Here is a 20203-nt window from a genome sequence, read left to right on the forward strand (position 1 = left end):
CCTGGTGCTGTCTCCACAGTTAAAGCATACCTGTATCTATCACTCTGTAGCAGGTTAAATTATTGGATTATCTTTGAAAATACTGACTGTTTTTATCAAACTTCTGCACATACGATCCTACAGGTGTCACTGGACACTTGATGCGATTATTCCAGTGGAGACAAGAATACCATTGTATGGAATCTGATTCAAAAATAGCCTAAAAAACATGTGACAGACGCTTGTTTTCGTGCAGATTGGCTTTAGATAAATTGACAGTGAATGTGTGGAGAAAGTTGCCTTCCAACTTCCCAATTTATTGCTTGATTTGAGAAAGGAAATTGAAATACGTGGATTTAAATTCAGAATATTCTGGCTGTAGTGCTGTTTAGTCTGTTGTAAGCTATATATAGTCACATATTGATGGAGGCATTTTGACAGGATCCTGGTTAGACATTATAAATGAACGTGGACCTGATTTTTTTATTTTTATTTTTTTACAGTTACCAATACTCCTGAATTTTATTTTGACTTCTTTTGGTCAGTGCATAACTGGACGTTTTGTGCTAAACTTAATAGGAAGCAGTGCAGGAGGCTGTGAGGGGAGGGAGGGAACACGCCTACCAAGCACAGCTGAGTTGGGGAAAAGGGACAATAAAATAGCAATGATCAATGATCGGTAATAATGTATTAGACAATTAAAGAATATTTTAATGCCAGTAATAAATAACCCTCTATTGCAACAGAGGTTTTAACATAGTTTCCGCCTTTGAGTCCATCTCCAGACTGTGTTGCAGGACCTGCAGAACTCCAACCTGCTTCTGCGTGGGCCATTTAATTAAAACACCAATGCACAACGACGCTTGATTCATTCCTCATGCCACTATGTGTTTGGCGCAGGCAGACAAACTACTGATAGCGTCATCATTTTGAGGACACTTTTAAGAGTCTCTGGGGATTCAGACTGCACCATATATACTTAAATAAAATATCTAATAACCGACTACATATGATTCCACTTGGACTGACATGTTATAAAGAAAACTGAAAGTTGAAATCAAGATTTTAACAAAACGGATTGTGGGTAAACATCAGCTATGAGAAACACAGGCCATTTCTGTAGGCTAATACACAGTTATTGGAAATGAGTCAGTCGGTTATAAACTCTATATGATGACCTCATCAAGAGACAAAGGGTTCATTCAAATATCGTCTGATCATCAGAGTATTGACGTGTACCTAGCATGCACACTCAACACGGCCCCATTACCGCAAATTAATAGATTGGTGTGGCATTATTCCTCTGGCACATATTGATCTGCGAGCGTCTGCAGCACATTGCGTCAAGTAAAGAGCAACGCTCGTTTCGGCTCAGCTTATGACCTTGATTTGCGCGCATAAATTGAAAAAATTACCATTCGATAATTTCCATTTGTGCGACATCTTTATGTAAAGGAGAAAGGGGAGCGGGGCCAAAATCAGATAAAGTACATTTGCAGGAACGGGGGCAAAGGGACGTGACCAGAGACTGCGCTCAGTGTGTTACATTAAAATGCTGAGCTGAGTGGGTCATTTTAAGCCATATCGTGGGGTTTTAGTGCCAGTTTGGAAACACACAAGTGGTCCGAGCACCACGTTTAATGCTGTAAGCATCTCTGCTCTGCAGCAACTGGCATCTATACTCACATGTGTTTGACCATTAAAGGCTTGTTGTTACTTAAAGGCTGCATGCAGAGGTGAAAGCATTTATTCGCAGCACCTAAGAGAGACTGTCACAGAAGAAGTCCAAAGAAGCATTTCTGGCTGTGGCTCTGAGGTCCTGGGTGTGGAAGGGAGAAGAGGAGGGGGGTCCCCTCTAGGACAGAAATTGTGTGAATCCAGGGATATTTCACCTGAAGCACTAAGAAATTGATACAGAATATATGCGCTCAAATGTTATTTTTACACCTTCACCTATTACACTCCCAGTGTCTTTAACAAATCATATCAATAACAAACGTCCTCCTTGATGACCCCCTCCGGCAACATGGGCCAAGAGTGAACGTGTGTATCGAAAAGTTCAAGCAAATCTCTTGTGTGTGAACAACTCTTTTGACACTTCTTGAAGAGGAAATCTTGTTTTAAACCCATCCCATTTGCTTTCCTGATTGAATGCGAGCATCAGATTTTCATCAAAGTTCTATTAAGTGAAACATAGGTTGCGGGGCACCGTCTGATTGGAACAGTTTAAATTTTAATTGTGTTTTTAATTTGACATATAGTTGCTGTGAAGAATGACACTGAAACGCCGAGGGGCGGTCGATTTTCTTAATTTCTCCCCGAGGAATTGATGAGTCTATCAGGGCAGTAGATTGGAAAGCCATTAAAACTCAATGGTTAGGTTGTTAATTGGAACTTGATGGATAGGAGCCCTTGGATAGGCTGTACTGATCCAATCTTCTTGACTTTGTGTTTTCCAATAAATTACCCAGTTCATTTCCACACTCAGATTACATAAATTGTACACCTCCAGGGCTCGGGCGCTCTGCTTGCGTTTACAACTCTCTCTCTCTCTCTCTTTCAAACACACACAAATACACACAGACGTGCGCGCACGGACGCACACAAACGCCTCCTGAAAAAAGAGCAGGCCCCGCTTTCTTGAATGAAAATCGAAACATAATCAACGTTTATACTTAGAAAATTTATTGATATCATTTTCTCTGGTAATTTCCTTATTCTAGACTTGGACACGCCATATATCATAATACACACGTGTAAAGAGTCTTTGTTTAATATTTATCGAAGCTTGATTCCCAGATCAAAGCGCCTCATAACTTCATCTGTCTTTCTCAGACCTTTCTCTCCTGCTAAAGATCTTGTTCTGTTATTGCGGTAGGGCGGCCATACACCACCTATCATTGTGATAGAGCACGAAGTTAGGCCCGTTCCTTGCTGTTTGGGCCTCGCCAGGCCTCGGAGAAACGCAGAAACACGGGTAAGGGATGAGCATTTCCATACTAATAACAACTTCACCGCTCGGCCTATACGACTGGACTATAAACGCCGACTCTGACAAAAACCAACGTGGGTAATTCATTCTCTAGAGCACAATAGCGGCCTGTTATGTCCACTGTCTCTATGATGAACTAATCTCACTTTGCAAAAGTCGTCTGAAAGTGATGAAGGCGGCTACACTGACAAAGGTCTTTGTTTGAAAAGAGCGGCATATAAAATAAACCCATTTAACTGTCATTGCAGATTTCACGCCTTATGTGTAACCACCATAAATCCAGCATCCGCCCTGACTGCTCTCATATATTTGCCCCCCATCAGGAAAACCTCCCCTGCGTAAGCGGTTTGTTAAGATCATTTAGCAGCTGCTGGCCCCGCTGCCAGTTGAAGATATTTACGCTTGGATCCAGATGCGTCTGTCTGGCTGCCATGGTGATGACGACAGAATCTGCTGTCAGTATCATCTTCCACCACTATGACCATCATCATCATCATCAGCAGCAGCATCATCATCCAGCGCCCATATTCGCCATCTTCTTCCTGTCCTAGCCTGTCTTAAACCGAATGCAGGCTGTGTGGCTACCAGGAAAAGCGCTGACATGATGATTAAAGCTGACCATTTGTAATGTGTCTGGGGCTCCCTTACAAAGCAGTAAAAGAGAGATAATGTGCCCGAACCGGCAGCTCAAGCCCCGCAGCTGCCCCGCAGCCACACACACACACAAAGAGAGAGAGAGAGAGAGAGAGAGAGAGAGAGAGAGAGAGAGAGAGAGAGAGAGAGAGAGAGAGAGAGAGAGAGAGAGAGAGAGAGAGAGAGCATGGGTTGTGAATTTGGGAGGAGGGTGGGTGGTGGGACACACCCCACCACCATACACAGACACTACACACACGCACGCGTACGCACTCAGCTCCCCACCACCTCCAATCAATTAGTCAATCAATTAGCCGGCCTCCACTCCACGTGCGGCCATCACGAGGCAGATTAGCTCGGTAATGATCAAATTAATTCTTAATCGCAGATAATGGACGCGGAATGAGTTTATTATTTTCAGGAAAAATGAGTGAGGCCTTTGTATTAGTTCCAAGGCTGTATGCCTGTTACTATTAGCTCACCCGAATGTAGATGCATATGATAATAGAAAAAAAAGCGGATGAAGAGTTTTTGCATGAGGTCATCTTCACAGGCTTTTACTAGGTGTACAGTTTGCACGTAGGTTGACAGAGACGTTGCTTAAGTAAAATAAATAAAGCGATCAATCTGTGGAATATTTTAACCATATCGTTTTAGACGCAACAAAAAACACTGAATATTTTATAAAATATTGCACAGCATATGTTTTACGGCATAGGACAATTTAGCGCAAAATGTCGAGCCTTAAAATTCATAAAGTTTTAATTTACTCCAAACCATATTAGCCCCTGGCTGAGCTGAGTAATGTAGCTCCGCATGCGCGCGCACACACACACGCACACACTTCGTCCGATTTGAAATACTTTAGACAATCCATATTTCATTTGTTGTAAGGATTCTGCGCAGTGAAAGAATAATAATAAAAAGTAAAGGTTGCAGCTGGTTGTTTTGAGTCATATGGGCTATAAACATTACCGTCACTGTTGAAAGCGCAACCAAAGGCAGAGATGAGCACTGTCTGTCTTCTTCGACTCTCTCGCTCTCCACATCCCATCCCAAAAATCTTGACAGGAGTTTGAAATTTCCGGGCTTATGTTGGAGGCTGCGATTGGCCCAGGAGGCGCTTACCTACATGCAAATGAAGCAACGCAACCTTGCTGCCTCTGATCCAGAGCGTGAGGAGGAGGACCAGGAATACACTCATGTTCCCCGAGCTCTAGAAAAAACACCTCCAACTCCTTCAATGTTAAAACTCCACAATTAAACAAGCTGCAAAAAGAAAAAACAAAAAAAAAAAACAACAAAAAAAAAACAAAAGAGGACAAAAGACGCCTTCGTAATTTTTACGCACCAATCGTGTAGAAAGCAATAACGGAATACAAGGGGACAGACAGATTCAGTCAATACTTCAATACTGTTATGAAGCGAGAATGAGTAGCGCAGAAGACAGCGGGAGCAAATGCTCGTCGGGCCCGATTTCCAGCTTTACCATTCAGTCCATTTTAGGCACGCCGTCCGATGCGCCGCGCTCCGGGACCAAAGAGCTCTCCAAGGGGCCGCCGCCACCGCCACCGCCTCGGAGGCGCTCTCTGTCGGTGTCCTCAGAGGAGGAGTGCAGCGGCGGGGAGGACTCAGCAGACTGCTTCTGCTCGGATACGGGTCACAGCGAGCCATGCACCCAGCACCAACCGCATAACTTCTCATGTTTAGGTAAGAGATTTATTATTATTAATACTATTATTATTATTATTATTATAAAAAGGAATTGAAACAAATTTTCTAAAGTGGTACAAAAAATAAAAAAGTTATATTTTTATTCTTAGAATTACTGACCCTAGTTTTGCTGTATATTTTCTATATGAATGTCATTAAAACATTGCCAAATAATTTCTCAAAAATGTACATGCAGCCCATCCACTTGTTAGTTTTGTGCTGACAATGATCTGAGCAGCGCTGGGGGAGAGGAAGGTCTGTTTTTCCTCTCAGTGCAAATTTAATCGAGCCTACTAATTGATGAAACATGTTTCCAAAATGGCTGCACTACACGTCGTCAATTGAGCGTTAAATAGAGCAGGATTGAATTAATAGTGTACTGTACAGCGACTATAATCATCCTGAGCTGTTTATTTAAAAATGTCAGCGGCTTTCAACGGTACATTTACTGAAGCACGAGTCGAGGAACTTTCACACTGAGTATGTTGGAACAACGTGACACGTTTGTCAGCCGCCTGTTTAAAAAGCATGATTAAACCATACAGCCTGTGTATTTGTCGCTCATGGTGTTCTTCACCTCCCGCTCGTCCTCCTGCGTTTAGGTCCAGCTAAAGGACTTCTGTCTGGAAACGACGGGCTCGCACGGCGGCCGCACCTGCCGCAGCCTTTGCTGCAGGATTATAAGGAGGAGCAGGAGAGACCGTGCCATCAAATGTCTCCTCTGTCAGAGGAGAGACAGACGGACGGTGCGGACAAGCAGGGAAGTTCGGCCAAGAAGAAGACGCGCACGGTTTTCTCCCGGAGTCAGGTGTACCAGCTGGAGTCCACCTTCGACATGAAGCGCTACCTGAGCAGCTCGGAGCGGGCCTGCTTAGCCTCCAGCCTGCAGCTGACGGAGACTCAGGTCAAGACGTGGTTTCAGAACAGGAGGAACAAATGGAAACGGCAGCTCTCAGCTGAACTGGAGGCGGCCAACATGGCACACGCCTCCGCACAGACACTAGTGGGGATGCCGCTGGTTTTCAGAGATAATTCCTTACTGCGAGTGCCAGTTCCCCGGTCTATCGCCTTTCCGACGCCTCTGTATTACCCGGGGAGCAACCTGCCAGCGTTACCTTTATACAACCTGTACAACAAGATTGAGTATTGACTGACTCTGCTGTATGTTCACCACTGCAGTCCACGTAAAAACATATTACAAAACAATACAACATTCTTATAAGTGTCTCCACATAACCCCTGTATATTAATGGTATCACTTTATTTGATGATTCTTATTATGCAGCAACCGTGCATCTCACAAGAAAAGCAATCAAGCAATCCCTCTATGTATGAAATACACCATGTGTATAATTAATTATAATAATTTTGTACTTGTATTTTATTTTTCTCCTTCTTGTTTAACTGATAAAGAACTGGACTTTAGCCCTTTTCTCATGTTAAAAAAAATAGACTTTCATAATTCATAACTGCTATGTCAAACATACTGCACAGCATCAGTCATTTTATTTCACCTGACATCAACCCAATGCAGACAGGAAAAACAATTCTTCCATTTAAGAAAAAATATCATTGTTTCTATTGTAATTTAGACCTTCAATAATAACCACATTCAATAAATTTTCTATTTCAGTGAAAATTGGACTTGCTTGGTTTTATTCTATGCACTAATTTTGTATTTTAGTTACACAGAACCACAGAAAGCAAACACAACACAACTGTAAACAAAGTTAAATTCTGCTCAGCTGTGGTGACACTTCTCTTCCCCTGAAGAGGGGACAACCATGTTTACTAATCTCTATACGTTACAGGCCTGTGGTAGAAATAGACAGAATTAATTGGTGAATGTTGCTGTAGAGCTGCAGTCATTCTAACCTGGAAGGTTTTGTTACAGGGGCTTCAAACTAGGAACAACTCTGCTTTTATAATCATTAAACTGAACATTAAACAAAACCTGGAGTAAATTAACTTATGGAAATATACAGTTTATATTGTAATTTACATTTTGCCTTGCATCTTACCATATACCATTTATTATTGCGTCAGATACTGAGTTATAGGCTTCTTGGCAGGTGCATTGTAACTGCAGCTTGTATCTGCAGAGGTAAAAACATATCTGTAGGGCTGCATTGTAGTCTTCCTTTTGAAAGACAGCAAGGACTGCACTGTAGCTTGATTCCTAAGCAAATTAGCCTAAACGCAGAGTAAAAAAAAAAAAAATCAAGCGGTTTAAAAATACAAATATTTTCTTTATGCAAAGACCTTTGAACAACACCATCAAATTAATTTTGATTTGCTAAAAAACTGCGGGTAATGGCAGCGCTCTGATGTAAATCAAGAGGCCAATGAATTGAGAAAGCAGCCTTATTAAGGAGATACATACAGAGATTAAGTAAAAAGTACATAATGGGTGGAAAAAAGAGGCACAAGCCAATCATGCCTCTGGGCGGGATCTTCTCTCATTTGAAGTCTGTCTCATCTGGCTCTCAAGCATGGGGCCTTGTAATGGGAAACCTAATAACAAGGCATATTGTCAAAGTTCAAGACTCTTGCCTTTATTAATCTTTTCTCTATCTGTGTAATAAATCACTGCATCAGTTTGAATTCTAGACTCTGTGTACATTATGTCCTGTTAATTCAGAAGCTAGTTCAGCTAGTTTTTATTCCCAAGAGGTCTAGTACACTAAGTCAACTCACACCGTCAACATCAAATTTCGTAACAATGCAATACATGCAAATACTAAACACAAGCCGGAAAAGAATCACACAGATCTGCACTACTCACTGCTGAGCGCACACACTAATGTCCCGTGGTTGATGGGGAGCGATAAAACCGTGTTATTTGCCAGCTTTTCTTGGGTGTCACATCATGTACAAGGGACCCCCACCTACCCATCCTCTTCTACCCATCCCACAATCCCTCACTGTGTGTACTAATGGCTACATTACCTAGCAGAATCATGACTAGCCAGGCTCTGCTGCCCTGCAGATTATGCCTGACCCAATTTCTGCAACAGCCGCCCTGTGTTTCTGGGAAAATGGATGGCGTTAGACAACAGCAGTGATTAATGGGTAACTCCAGCACCAGCGAAGAGGTGAGGTGCAGGAGGATGAATTTGTGACAGATAGGAGAGGGAGAGAAAAGAGAGAAAGAGAGATAGAGAGAGGGATGGGAGACTGTAACGCTTATGAAAAGGAGCAATAGCTTTGGTTGAATGAAGCTGTTTATTAGCTTCCAAGTGGTCATTATGTCATCAGGTGTGACGGTAACACGCCGCTCTTGTGGATGGATGTTTGCACCTCACTGACTTGTGCGAAATCTGCATGACCTGTCACCTCAGGTTGTTTGATTTACAAGACGGGGCAGAAAGAGAGAGAGAGATGTGTGGAGACGCAGTGACGAGCAAAAAGCCGAATAAGAACCAGAGAGAGAAACTGAAAGGGAAGAATAGGTGGGAGGTGGAGAAAGGGGTTCGATGTAACTATGTATCACTGCAATGGCAGGTGTGAATTACAAATTTTAATAGCAGGGCAATGAAAATGATTTGAAGTGGTTTAAACTGCAAAGAGACAGCGACTGGCATGGTGATGAAGATTTGTTGAGATGATGTGTTGTGCCTTAGGATTCATCAAACCTGCCTGGTAAGGTGAAAAGCAAGTGTAATTCACTCTGTGCTATAATTTATGATGGGAGTAATGGAAACTGTGGGCTACACAGTGTGGGGAGGGAGAGGCAAAGACAGAGAGCACCGGGGAAATTGATTCTCAGGATAGTTTTTAGAGCATATTTACAGGATCATAATGAATTATACTAAAACTCCGGATATCACCTCTTTTACATCTTGAGATAAAATGTAGATCAAAACTAACTTAATAGAGACCCCATTAAATTTAAACAGGCTGCAACAACATTATCTATCATTTTACTTTTTTATTTAAACTATTCCCTTCTAATATGTGATTTCATTTTTTCCGTATTTCATCCCTTCATCATTTATTTGGATGATGGCTTTTCAACTAGCTCCCACCATATTTACAGCTATTTGATTTAAAGAGGGTATGTGTGACTTCATATTAGAGTGGAAGGTTATGAAGTATAACCACGAGCAGATGCAGAGCCTCGGGTCTGCCCCAAGACAAGAGTTTTAAAAGCGATCGCAATGCATTAAGCCAGACAACTCTCAAGACCTGTTTGCTCCCTAAATGAATTTGAGGGGAGTATAACAAGGTTTTTGAGGCTGGCCCTGTCATCCGCTGGCTTTAACCAGCTTCTGCATTTATAGGTTAATGGTTAAAAAGGAGAGCTTGGACCAGAAGTGATTTTTCATGATTCTGTTTTATATCAACTGGAAATGAAGGAGCTGAAGGGAAATTGTATTTGTCCCTCCTCCCCATCCCCTACCCCTCATAGAGAGGGCAAAGAGAGGAATATGCCCCTGTACAAAAGGAAACGGCAGTGCAGCATATGGATAAAGCCTGTTCTGGCTGTAAAATATGGTAAAATCACACCTTTGGAAATTGTTTGGGGTACATTCCCAAAATGGCAAATACAAATAGTTAATTAAAAGGTTGGAAAAAAAAAGCACTATAGCAAGATTTGAATCAAAAGAGGTTTGGTTAAACTGAAGGTACTGAATGGGCTTTAGTCTTAAATCATTCTGCTTAAACTCCTAATACTGTGACCGACAGTATCAACATGACATAGTTTGAGATGTTTACAAGTCAAGGTCAAATACAAGCAGCTCTGTTATTTGAACCACAATGAAAGCCTTTCTATCGCCAAGTTAAACTCCCCAAAAACAATATTTAACCAAAAATCTGGTTTGGAGCTTTAAGTGCAAAATGCATTATGCTTCATTGTTAAATTACCAACCATTTCTTGAACTGCCTGTTTTGAAGTGCCATTGGCTGTCCAATATGCATCAAACTATTATAGGCTACACTATGTGAGAACTCAGCTATTACTCTAGAGATAAGTCCATTAGCATTACCTTTGACACAATAATGGATGTGAGATACAATTTTCTGCTCTCCATTTTGTATTTGTAAGGATAATAGGGGGATTATCTAGAAGGCCTTATGCTACACACTCAAGAGGGAGCCCACATGGAGGAGAGCGAGAGAGAGAGGGCTCAGCAACAGTTGTTTTCACGTCCTCCCCTCTCTCCCTCATCCCGTCCCTCTGCTCCAAGACCCTCTCTGAGAGAGTCAGGGAAGATAAAGCATGTCATTATTCTATTAAAGACCTACAATTTTTGTAATGGGACTTGCAGCGGTCGGCAGAAGTGCAGGCAGCTTCTTCAATATCCTGGACATTATTTGCTCGTTTAGTTAAATGATGTTTCTAATTCCCTCATAATTACTTGTAATGAGGCCGTCTCCGTCGTTTTGATGCGGCTACATCTTAATACAGCATGGCATTCTTTTTTAGGGATAATTACCTCTCATGAGGCTGGGGAGCAAGGCTGGGGTTTGTTGTGCGCTGCACACGTGGCAAATTGGCTTGTTTCCTGCCATCTTGTCTTCCTGCAAATTGGTAAATTAAGTTTCTCGGCTAGAGCATTAGAACTGTTAAGTTTGCTTTCTCGGCTCCTTCAAATGATTGGCTTCACTGACAGAAAGATGGCTGCAAATTCTGTGCTTTGTCTCATTGACTTTGTAGACGTTATTTATAGAGTGTACAACAAATATTCAGAATAATGGAGCATTAAAAAAATCTGTCTAGAGAACAATTTTCATATTATTCAGATATATACACTCGTATATTCCAGATCACAGAGCAAGAAAAACCTACAGATTCATATAATGACTCTGTACTCCTAAATTAGTCTTATAATCTTACGCTATCCTTATTAAAGGCAAAGGTTTATGGCCAATAAGCTAAAACTGTAACCCAAAGTCACTTAGAGTCATCACTCAACACTGAAACACAAAATGTTCATGTATTAAGTGCTAACAGACAATAGTGCCATGCAATAGTGCAATACACTTGCACTGCCACTGAGTCATTTTTGTCTTTGACTTGTTATTTGAGGGAGTATACATATATATTTCACATTCAAAAGGCTGAATAAGAAGATTTTAAAATATATACATGAACTCAGTCTGATTATAGATTTTCCCTTTCCTGTTTCTCTTCAGTTAGCAGACCTGTCTGTGTTGTCCCTCTAAAATGATCTAGCTGCCGTACTCCAACCGCAGCCGTCGCAGGGTTGGCTGAGGGGTTTTTATTTCTAAGTGCTGATGTGTCGCAGACAGTTTGGCTCTACAAGGGCCTGTTATACGCCGATTAAAGAGGGGGAAGGAGTGCTCCCGCAGGGCGGCCTTGTACATTTACCCTGACCACAAAAAGGTCTAACGTTTACGCCCCGGTGCTGACATGACCTTCAAACAAGGTCCCTCTGCTGCCTGGGTGGATACTGGAACTGTCTGGCAGAGACCTGCAGTGAAACTGACAGACAGACAGGAAGAAATCATATCTTTTATATCAGGAATGGCCTGTATGCCAGGAAATACAGGAAAGAGTTATTTTTCATTGCAAAACGTGATTGTGATTTTCCAAAAGATTTTGTCAGTCACTGAATGTTGGGACATCATATAAATATTTTCTATTAAAATCATCTACAGTTGTCAAACTGGCAAACACAAAGGGGCGGTAAATAATTCAGATTTAAATCCAGTCATCACTCATCTATTAGTGGGAGGCAAACCACTGTTTTTTGTTTTTATATGTGAGAGCACAGGCAGATTCTCAAGTGATCCTATTGTCACTACTAGCTCAGTGATCTGTTTGTTATGAGATCTGATATTGAGCTCTTTTTAATATGGCGAGTTAGGATCTCTTTGTAAGGACCAAGTGGTCTCTTTCAGCTGCAGGGTTGTATGGAGAGATGATCTGTCATTGAGACTGACTACTGGCCACATAGCCTGCAGCACAGCAGCAGGGCGCACAATGAAAACAGCACACTATCACCTGATAGCTAATTAGGGATCACTCCCCTGGAAGGGAATACATTTTCTTTGAGAGAATGAGAGAAAGAAAGCAAGAGGTCACTGAAATCTGTGTGAAGTGTCAGTCAAAGCCACAAGACACCTGTAATTTCTAAAGGAAACTTCTTAAAGAAAACTCACTTTACTGCCTGATATGTTTTGGTTATCATTAGAAAATTATGATGGTAAAAAGGAAATGTCATTCATGCAGTCTGTTCTAAATGCCACAGTTCTGCCAGCAACACCAATTGTCCCCAGTTCAGTCTCTCAGTATGTGCCTGTGTTTGTGTGTCTGCATGTGTGTGTACATTTATGCACATACAGCAGTGTGAGTCTATGGTTTATGCGGGAGGCCTGGGATTTCTTTGAAAACACATTTGTAACCATTAGTTGAGTGTAAGGTTTCATGAGCAGAGTGCATCCTCTGGACTGGTGTCAGAGTTTCTCCAAGGCTCTGCTGCAGTCTCTCTTGAAGGGATAGTTCTGAGAGGAGGAGAAAGAGGAGGATGGAGGTGGTGGCAGTCAAGGAGAGGGAGGGGGAGCACTGGAGCCGAGGCGTCCCACCAACAATGCATCACTGCAGCCAGGGTGTAACCTGAGCCCCCTTCCCTGACTCTGGTGTGGCCCACCACAGTGCACTCCCTCTCGGCCCCTTTGCACCCTTAAGATGGTTTTAAAGAGATCTGGTCAGTGAGAAAACAACTCTTCAAAAGAGTTGTCGTCACATTAGAAAGTAATTAGCCAGGCCTGAGGCTGAGGATTCCCTGACCTGACTAATTCTGCACCCCTAAACAATCCGTCTCGGTGCTAGGCGGCTGGTGAGGCACGTTCTCAGAGTAGTGGGGAGGAGGTGTTTTCATGGGGGGAGATTCCCATGGTCCTGCAGGTGAACAAACCCTCCAGAGGTCATCGGGAAAGGTTACTGGGTCATACATCTGAGTAACGGGCTACAGGATTTGATAGATTTGAAAGATGCCTCGCAATACAGATAAAACTAATGACTGAGCCGAACTGTAATCAATGTGCAAAAAACAAAGGTTACCAAAAACATCACACTACTACAATTCATTTGTAATAAATTCAAATAAGAAAAAAACAGATCACTCTAAAGTTGTGAATATTCTGATCATATACAGCTGAGCTAACTTTTGGATATTTGGGATCTAGAAGACTAACACAGAATTAGACTGTGGCGTCATTTTTGCAGATCAGTGCAAAGAAACCATTTCAGTACTTGGCCACCTGTTCTTCCAAGCCTTCAGGGCCAACTGGCAACAACCTTTCCTCTTACTATTAGACAAACTAATCTGATTGGGAAAAAAGATAGAGGTGGGGAGGGCCAGAAACTTACAAACCACATGCTGCAGGGTGGGACTCGACACCGCCAGTCCTCTCTTCCAATGTCTCTGATGCTTTAAGAGCCACTATAGCCTTCAGCATTATTGGGCTAACACACAGTAGGAGGTAGAAATAAAAGAAAATGTGGGACACCCAAATGTATACACTACTCAGATTTTAACAAATTTTAAACGACGCTGTGCATCCCTAATGGCCTTTTCTGTTTGCAGATAAGGTCATGAAGAAACACCAATGCTTTTGTATCTGTTTTTGTTATGTTATTTGTAAATGCTTTCATTTAAAGAAGCAAAATACTTCTTTAGGAAAATGTATGAATATATAGTGGAAAGAATCACGCCAAAGTCGTCAGTGCTAATGTAGGAAGACACTGGAGAGTGGGAAGGCAAACATACACTTGTTAAACCACCAGGACCCATAAATGGCACTGAGCAATTTGCCAATTAGGAAGTGGTGCATCATGTCAAACTCATTTGCAAAGGGAAGGCTTAACCCTTAGGGTTCGAAGGTCGAGATCAAAAGGTGTCCCCCATGGGAGCGCACAGGAATCCTTGAAGAAAAGTTGATCCCCAAGCTTTTGTAAAGTAATCTTCTAATTACAATAAATCTCCACTGCAAGGTAAAGACAGGAGTGTTTGGTACAGTGGCTATATGATAGCTCTAACCGGAGGGCCTGCAGGTAGCCTATAGATGTCTGGATAGAAGACTGATAGGAGATAGTCCTTGCCACTAGGTTAGTGGCCTCTCATTTGCTCAGGTCAGAACCTCTGAGAGTGATCACAGCTTTGGCAGCTCAAGCTGACCAGCATCTCTGAGCCGGTGTAGCCTCTGGTGTGTAACTGGGTCTTTGACCTTGCCCACAGATTAGTATCAGTATCAGTATTATTACTAGATTTAACTCTTAAGTTCTTGTTTTCTCACAAAGTTGTGTCACTGTTGATTCCTTTGAATGGAGCATTCTTTAATTGAGATTTTAGCTTTTTACTATGAATTTCTGACACTGGTAAAATTTTGCAGTCTGATCTCTTTCTGACCTGATCCTGTAATATTGGTTAGATATTCTGTTGGTTTTCTTGGTCATTGATTTAGAGTTAGCATGCAATTCATCCAATGAGTGAACCCTTAGCCTGCACACTTTCATACTGCCCAAGATTGGACCTCCTGTTGGCTATGAGCAAATAAAAGGCTTTATATTCATCTGTGTTCTCGCTCTACATATTGAATCTCACTGGCAGAACACCCTTCTTTGTTCCCACTCCAAGTGAAGCTATATGACATACTCAGTGTTTCTCAGCAGACTATATTGTTGGCCAAAGGGGGCGGAGAGAGGAAATGGAGGGGAGAGTAGCAGTTTGTTCTTCCTGCAATTAGCATTCACGGTTAGCTAAGCAGAACTAATGCAGCGAATCTTTGAATCTCATGTTACCTGTTCTCCACTGCAGGAGTACCTGCAGGCCAGATCATACTATACTAACAAGAAAACCCCTACATATTTATTACAAGCATTTTATTAACTGCGTTATTGGTAGTTCCCTTTGAATGGTATTAGCATTGGCTGAGTTGGCTTCAAAAAAAGAAAAGATTACTACATGGGTGAGGAACTGCTAGTGATACTGTAATTTTGAAAATGGTGAGAATTACACCTGCGCTGGTGCAGCATTGTTTGGCAACACTGACAGAAGGCAAAACTCCCTGAGGCACATTTTAAACTGACATGACAACAGTTAGCACATGCCAACAAAAGAGGCATCTGTCCTCAAACATCATTCTCTAGTTGACTTCATTCATATTTTATGGCCATTTCTTACACAAATATCCAAATTTTATTACAACCCATGAATGGTTTTCATTCAAATGTTCTGTGCCATGAGTTCAAATATAACATTTGAGTCTGGCAGGGTCATTTGCTGTAGGTAGATTAGCATCTAGGTCACCATGATCTCATGAATCCCTTTTCAGCTGGTAGTGGGTTCAGGATATGGGCTCACTGTGCCACCATTATGGGACACAGATGAAACAGCAATGATCTCATGAGTCTTAAGTGACACAACAACATCAGCACTTAGTGGATCTTGTCTCGCAGTCCTGAGAAAATGTCACAATGAAATTTTCAGCTCCACTGATTTTTTTGTCTGCAGTTAAATATACCATTGTCTGCATTAATAAAAGCGAATAAGTGAGTGAAAAAACAGCACAGCAGTTTTATCATCTCTTTCCCCTCTCTAGCATGTTGATTTGCTGTGTTTATCCTCAGCTAATCATTATCAGTTCTCTGAATTGTTGTCTTATCAGTTACAAACAGGTACAAGCAGTACAAGTGCTCCCAATTGATCCACTAAAGACTCCCACTGTGATGAGGCCACTGTCTAGTCACACAGTGCCCAAGGAAGACACTGCTCCAAATCAATAAGTCTCCCTGTGACACAGGCTCTGCTAAAGTCTAGAAGCTCATAACTGTGAACATGAGGCAGTGTAAGAAATCATTGATATAGAAGTGATACTCTGTGCAACAATACAACCGCATTGATGAATTTAATTGCACAAGTTGTTTTCAATAGATATGAAACCTAATTGCCACAAATATAATTTTAGTACATTTTGATAAACTGGCTTTATTCTGACCTAGTGGAAATGATCAGTACAAATACTTTATAACTTTCGCTCCTTTGCCTGAAACATTTAACAAACCAACAAAGGACAAACTTTTTCACAAGCATCCCTGATGATTTCCTTTTCTCCAGTGCATTGCAGTTCCTCTCATCTATTACTGTAAGAGACTAAAATTTGCTGTTTGGCTTAAAAAAGTAAGTCGATGCAATCAATTCACAGTAATTTCTGAAAAAGGTTGGGGCACATTTTATCAAATGGTTACAGGTACTTTCATTTAATTAATGTTGTATGTCTATGTTTAAGGTACATGGTTTTTGCAGAAAATTGATAATGCTGCTGGACACCTAGACTCAGAAAACGGAAGCTATTTGCAGGGGAATTACAGGGGAATCTCATTGCAGTATATGGATTATTAAAAAAAAAAAAAAAAAAAAAAAATCACATTTCACTGCAGGGCTTTTATTGCCTAGTGGACACTTCAAATTTAGACTCAGTGCTTTAGTTAATATAAAATCCAAACAGATTTGTCTTAACTAAACAGACATTTTTGACAAGTCTGAACATATTTCCGATTCAGCCTGAGAAGTAAATATAAGTGCTTGTGTCTCTAGCTCTGTTTGTATCACCCTGTCTCCCCATTGAACCAAAGCTACTTGCCTCTACTTGATGTCCAATCTAAATAAAAAGATTGAAATATAATAAAGGACCCTAGCCTCTACTTATACAGTACTTATTGAGTGTAATATTGAGATTTATGTAACTCCTCTCAATGAGGGAGAAAGGGAAAAGGAGAGGAAGAGGAAAAAAGAGTTTCTCTGTGATTGCGAGTGGGGTTTAAGGTTACTGACTAATTTCCCAGTCCTTACCTGCTGACAGCGCCACATCCGGTCTCTTCAGTGTTTTTCAACAGGGAACAGTACAATCTGTTATAGTGTAGTGATCATCAGCTCTTCCTCGACCAATGATTACCAGTAATTACCTGTTTTTCTCTCCCTCCATCCATCTCTCCTCTTCTCTCCTTCTCTCCCCCTTTCTCCCTTGAGCTATTACCCTAACTGGCTGTTGTGGAGCAAAGAGGAGGTGTGTGGAGAACAAGGCAGGCTTTTATGGACTCCCCACCAGCGCCACTCCACATCGCTCCATTTTGAAATTATCGGGTCCCCTTGCTTTTGAAGTCTCTGTAAGCGCACCCTCCTATTTACGAGATGGCTATGTACTTAAAGGTCACAGATTGATCAAGAGGTCCTAAAGATGGCCTTTTCACTGAAAGCACTGCAATACTGTGGCTTCCACAGACCACATCTGTGGGAAAAAGAGAAAATAAAATGTATTGCGCCCCGAAAATCAGGCATATTCAGACTTTAATGTACAATTCTATTTACCCTGGAAAATGCCACAATTGAGTATGGAATTCACAATGAGCACAGCAATTTATCCGTACTTTTTTATCCATTCCTGTTGGCTCAGGCTTAAGCATATTTTACTTACTGATTACCCACAGGTCATTTAATAAATGTGTCAGACTCCAACTTTGCTTAAACACGAGACCTTCATTCCATTGTTTTGCCCATTTTAGAAATAATTTGACACACACAGAAAACAGCAGCATCAATATTTTGACAGTGTCTGTGCTGGAAATAACAACAACCAGTCAGCAGTATCAGCTATCAGTCAGATGGATTCTATCAGAAATGACCTAGAATACGCATTTATTCTGACACTTACTGGTATAAGGCTATAATAAGAGGATACTTAGATTTAAAGCATTTTTTTAAACAAATGATGTCTTTTTATAATATATTTTCTTTGGGCATTAACATTTCTTTTTAAACAAACAAGAACATTTTTACAACAACCTAAATTTGATTGATTATTTGATTATTCTCAAGTTGGCATGTTGTTAATACAATAAAACTTTAGTCCTTGGAAGAGTGATAATATCATGATCATGATTTTGTTTTAGTTGAGAAAGTTGCTCTTTCAAAAAAAAAAAAAAAAAAAAAAAAAAAAAATCAATCAAGTAACTGCCTATTGCTCCCGCTGACCGCTGAGAAATGCCACCACCTTAAAGAGGACAGCTTCTTTCTTTATCGTACTCTAAGCATTGTATATCCAGGACTACATTATCTACTGTTTGCAATAATAGCAGAAAATCACCCAGTCTCAACCCAAGCATAAGCCCTTTTCAGTTTCCCCATTAGACTACAGTTGCTTTAGACTTAACTGGATCTTTTCTAATCTTTTGTAACAACAGATACAAGCTTTTTCATATTACAGAAAATTATCTCATCTTGAAAAAGTAATTTTTTTCTAACAAAAATGGAGGCTGAATACAACTATATGTGGATGTAATTATTTTAATCTGGACAAGATTTAAATATGAGGAACACACTGTACAGTATAGATGGAGGAGAGAAAGCGTCATGGCCTTGATTCAGCTGATATTTGTTTAACTAATGTAATCCCCTGAATCCAAGTGTTTCTCTGGGCCACCAAACACCAATGTGTCAGCAACAAACAAAGCTATTCAAAAACACATGGGCTTCGTTCATCATAGGGTCCTAAACTAAACTCACTGTGTTATTATTATTGATAGTCAGTGCATTCAGGCTGTCTTATTTATTAGCTGCCTGGGAATGGATGGGAGACGGAGAGGCCGTATATACAATGCCAATCTGACCCTGTGGTTTAAAATATGCACGATGTGAACACCAGGCCGGGCAACTTGGCAGCAGCACAGACTTTGAAATTTTATTGATTGCATCACTCGCTGATAATATGAAGCATGTCACATTTGACAACACTATAAGAAGAGGGGTCAGAGCGCTAGGACTAATGAGACTGTTTTGAGAGGGGGTAGTGGAGAGATGGATGTTGTTTTCTACAACATTAACTTTGCAAATGGCTGCCAGAGAGAAGTAGCAGTGATGCCTTACAACACACACACGCGCGCGCGCACACACACACGCACACACGCACACACGCACACACACACACACACACACACTCTTATAGTCTGGCAACTTCCTGATGGTTGACATTAACACCAAGCCCAAAATCTGAAACCATTAAAAATACCTGTACTCATGCAGGGAAATAAAATGAAGTAATACATTTTAAAATAAATGAAAATCTTATTAGCATCACAACATCACTCGTGGCAAAACACTGGGTGATTTGAAAAGTGTCCCCTGCTGTCTGCTAGTGCAGATGACAGATGAGGTGAGGACGATGTAAAGGGATTGGTGTGGAGCAGGGGTGGGGTTGGGGTGTAGGGAACGGCAGCCAAGGAACAGACCCTGAGTTAAATCCCTCCAAAATGAGTAATCTTACATAATAATATCCTCATGTGTCTTGATAATAGTAAACCCCAAACAAGCCGACAGCATCCGTCAGCATGGTCTATGAAAACTCACTAACAATGTTATGGATCCTGAAGGCAGCTATAGCCTTGGCAAATATGCTCTGTGAACCCCTAATTTAGCAGCTATATCTTCTTTAACAGCACCATTACCAGTGGCTATCACCATAACCGCATCCACAGCAACAATCCTCACAAAACCCATAATGTGAAACTGCATTACGATGGTTCCCGCGGACTCATATCACAGTGCTGCTGTGCTGTTATACACATGAACAGGCTACAAACCCCACACAACCACAGGCACTAAATGGTCTCTACTGACTACATTAGCTATCTGGTATTGTTTTAACTGGGAAGTAATTAACTGACTTGGTCAATAGGTGGGATGGAGAGCCAGTCTGCGAGGTGTTTATAGGTCCCAAGAGTCACGGCTGGGGTGAGAGGGCACAGCACAGCCCATCTATCCAAACTCAATGACCTGACAGGTCCTCTACTAAAGGCTCACACTCATATCAATTATTGATAAGATAAAAAAGAGATTATTTTAAAAATACTGCTCTCACCTA

The 20203-nt window shown here is 41.3% G+C and overlaps 1 protein-coding gene and 1 long non-coding RNA gene across 2 annotated transcripts in view; one reads left to right on the forward strand and one right to left on the reverse strand.

Moving 5' to 3' along the window:
• The window catches only part of LOC113131856 (uncharacterized), a 94658-nt gene that overhangs the window by 10862 nt on the left and 63593 nt on the right, over nucleotides 1-20203 (reverse strand). The window lies entirely within an intron of this gene.
• Nucleotides 4843-6836, forward strand: hmx2 (H6 family homeobox 2). Its single transcript, XM_026309572.1, has 2 exons — nucleotides 4843-5314; nucleotides 5920-6836. Exons 1-2 carry the CDS (start codon nucleotides 5035-5037, stop codon nucleotides 6465-6467), a joined length of 828 nt encoding a protein of 275 aa, XP_026165357.1. The 5' UTR covers nucleotides 4843-5034; the 3' UTR covers nucleotides 6468-6836.

Source organism: Mastacembelus armatus, chromosome 15 (assembly GCF_900324485.2).
Source record: "Mastacembelus armatus chromosome 15, fMasArm1.2, whole genome shotgun sequence".
In the NCBI taxonomy this organism is placed as follows: Eukaryota; Metazoa; Chordata; class Actinopteri; order Synbranchiformes; family Mastacembelidae; genus Mastacembelus; species Mastacembelus armatus.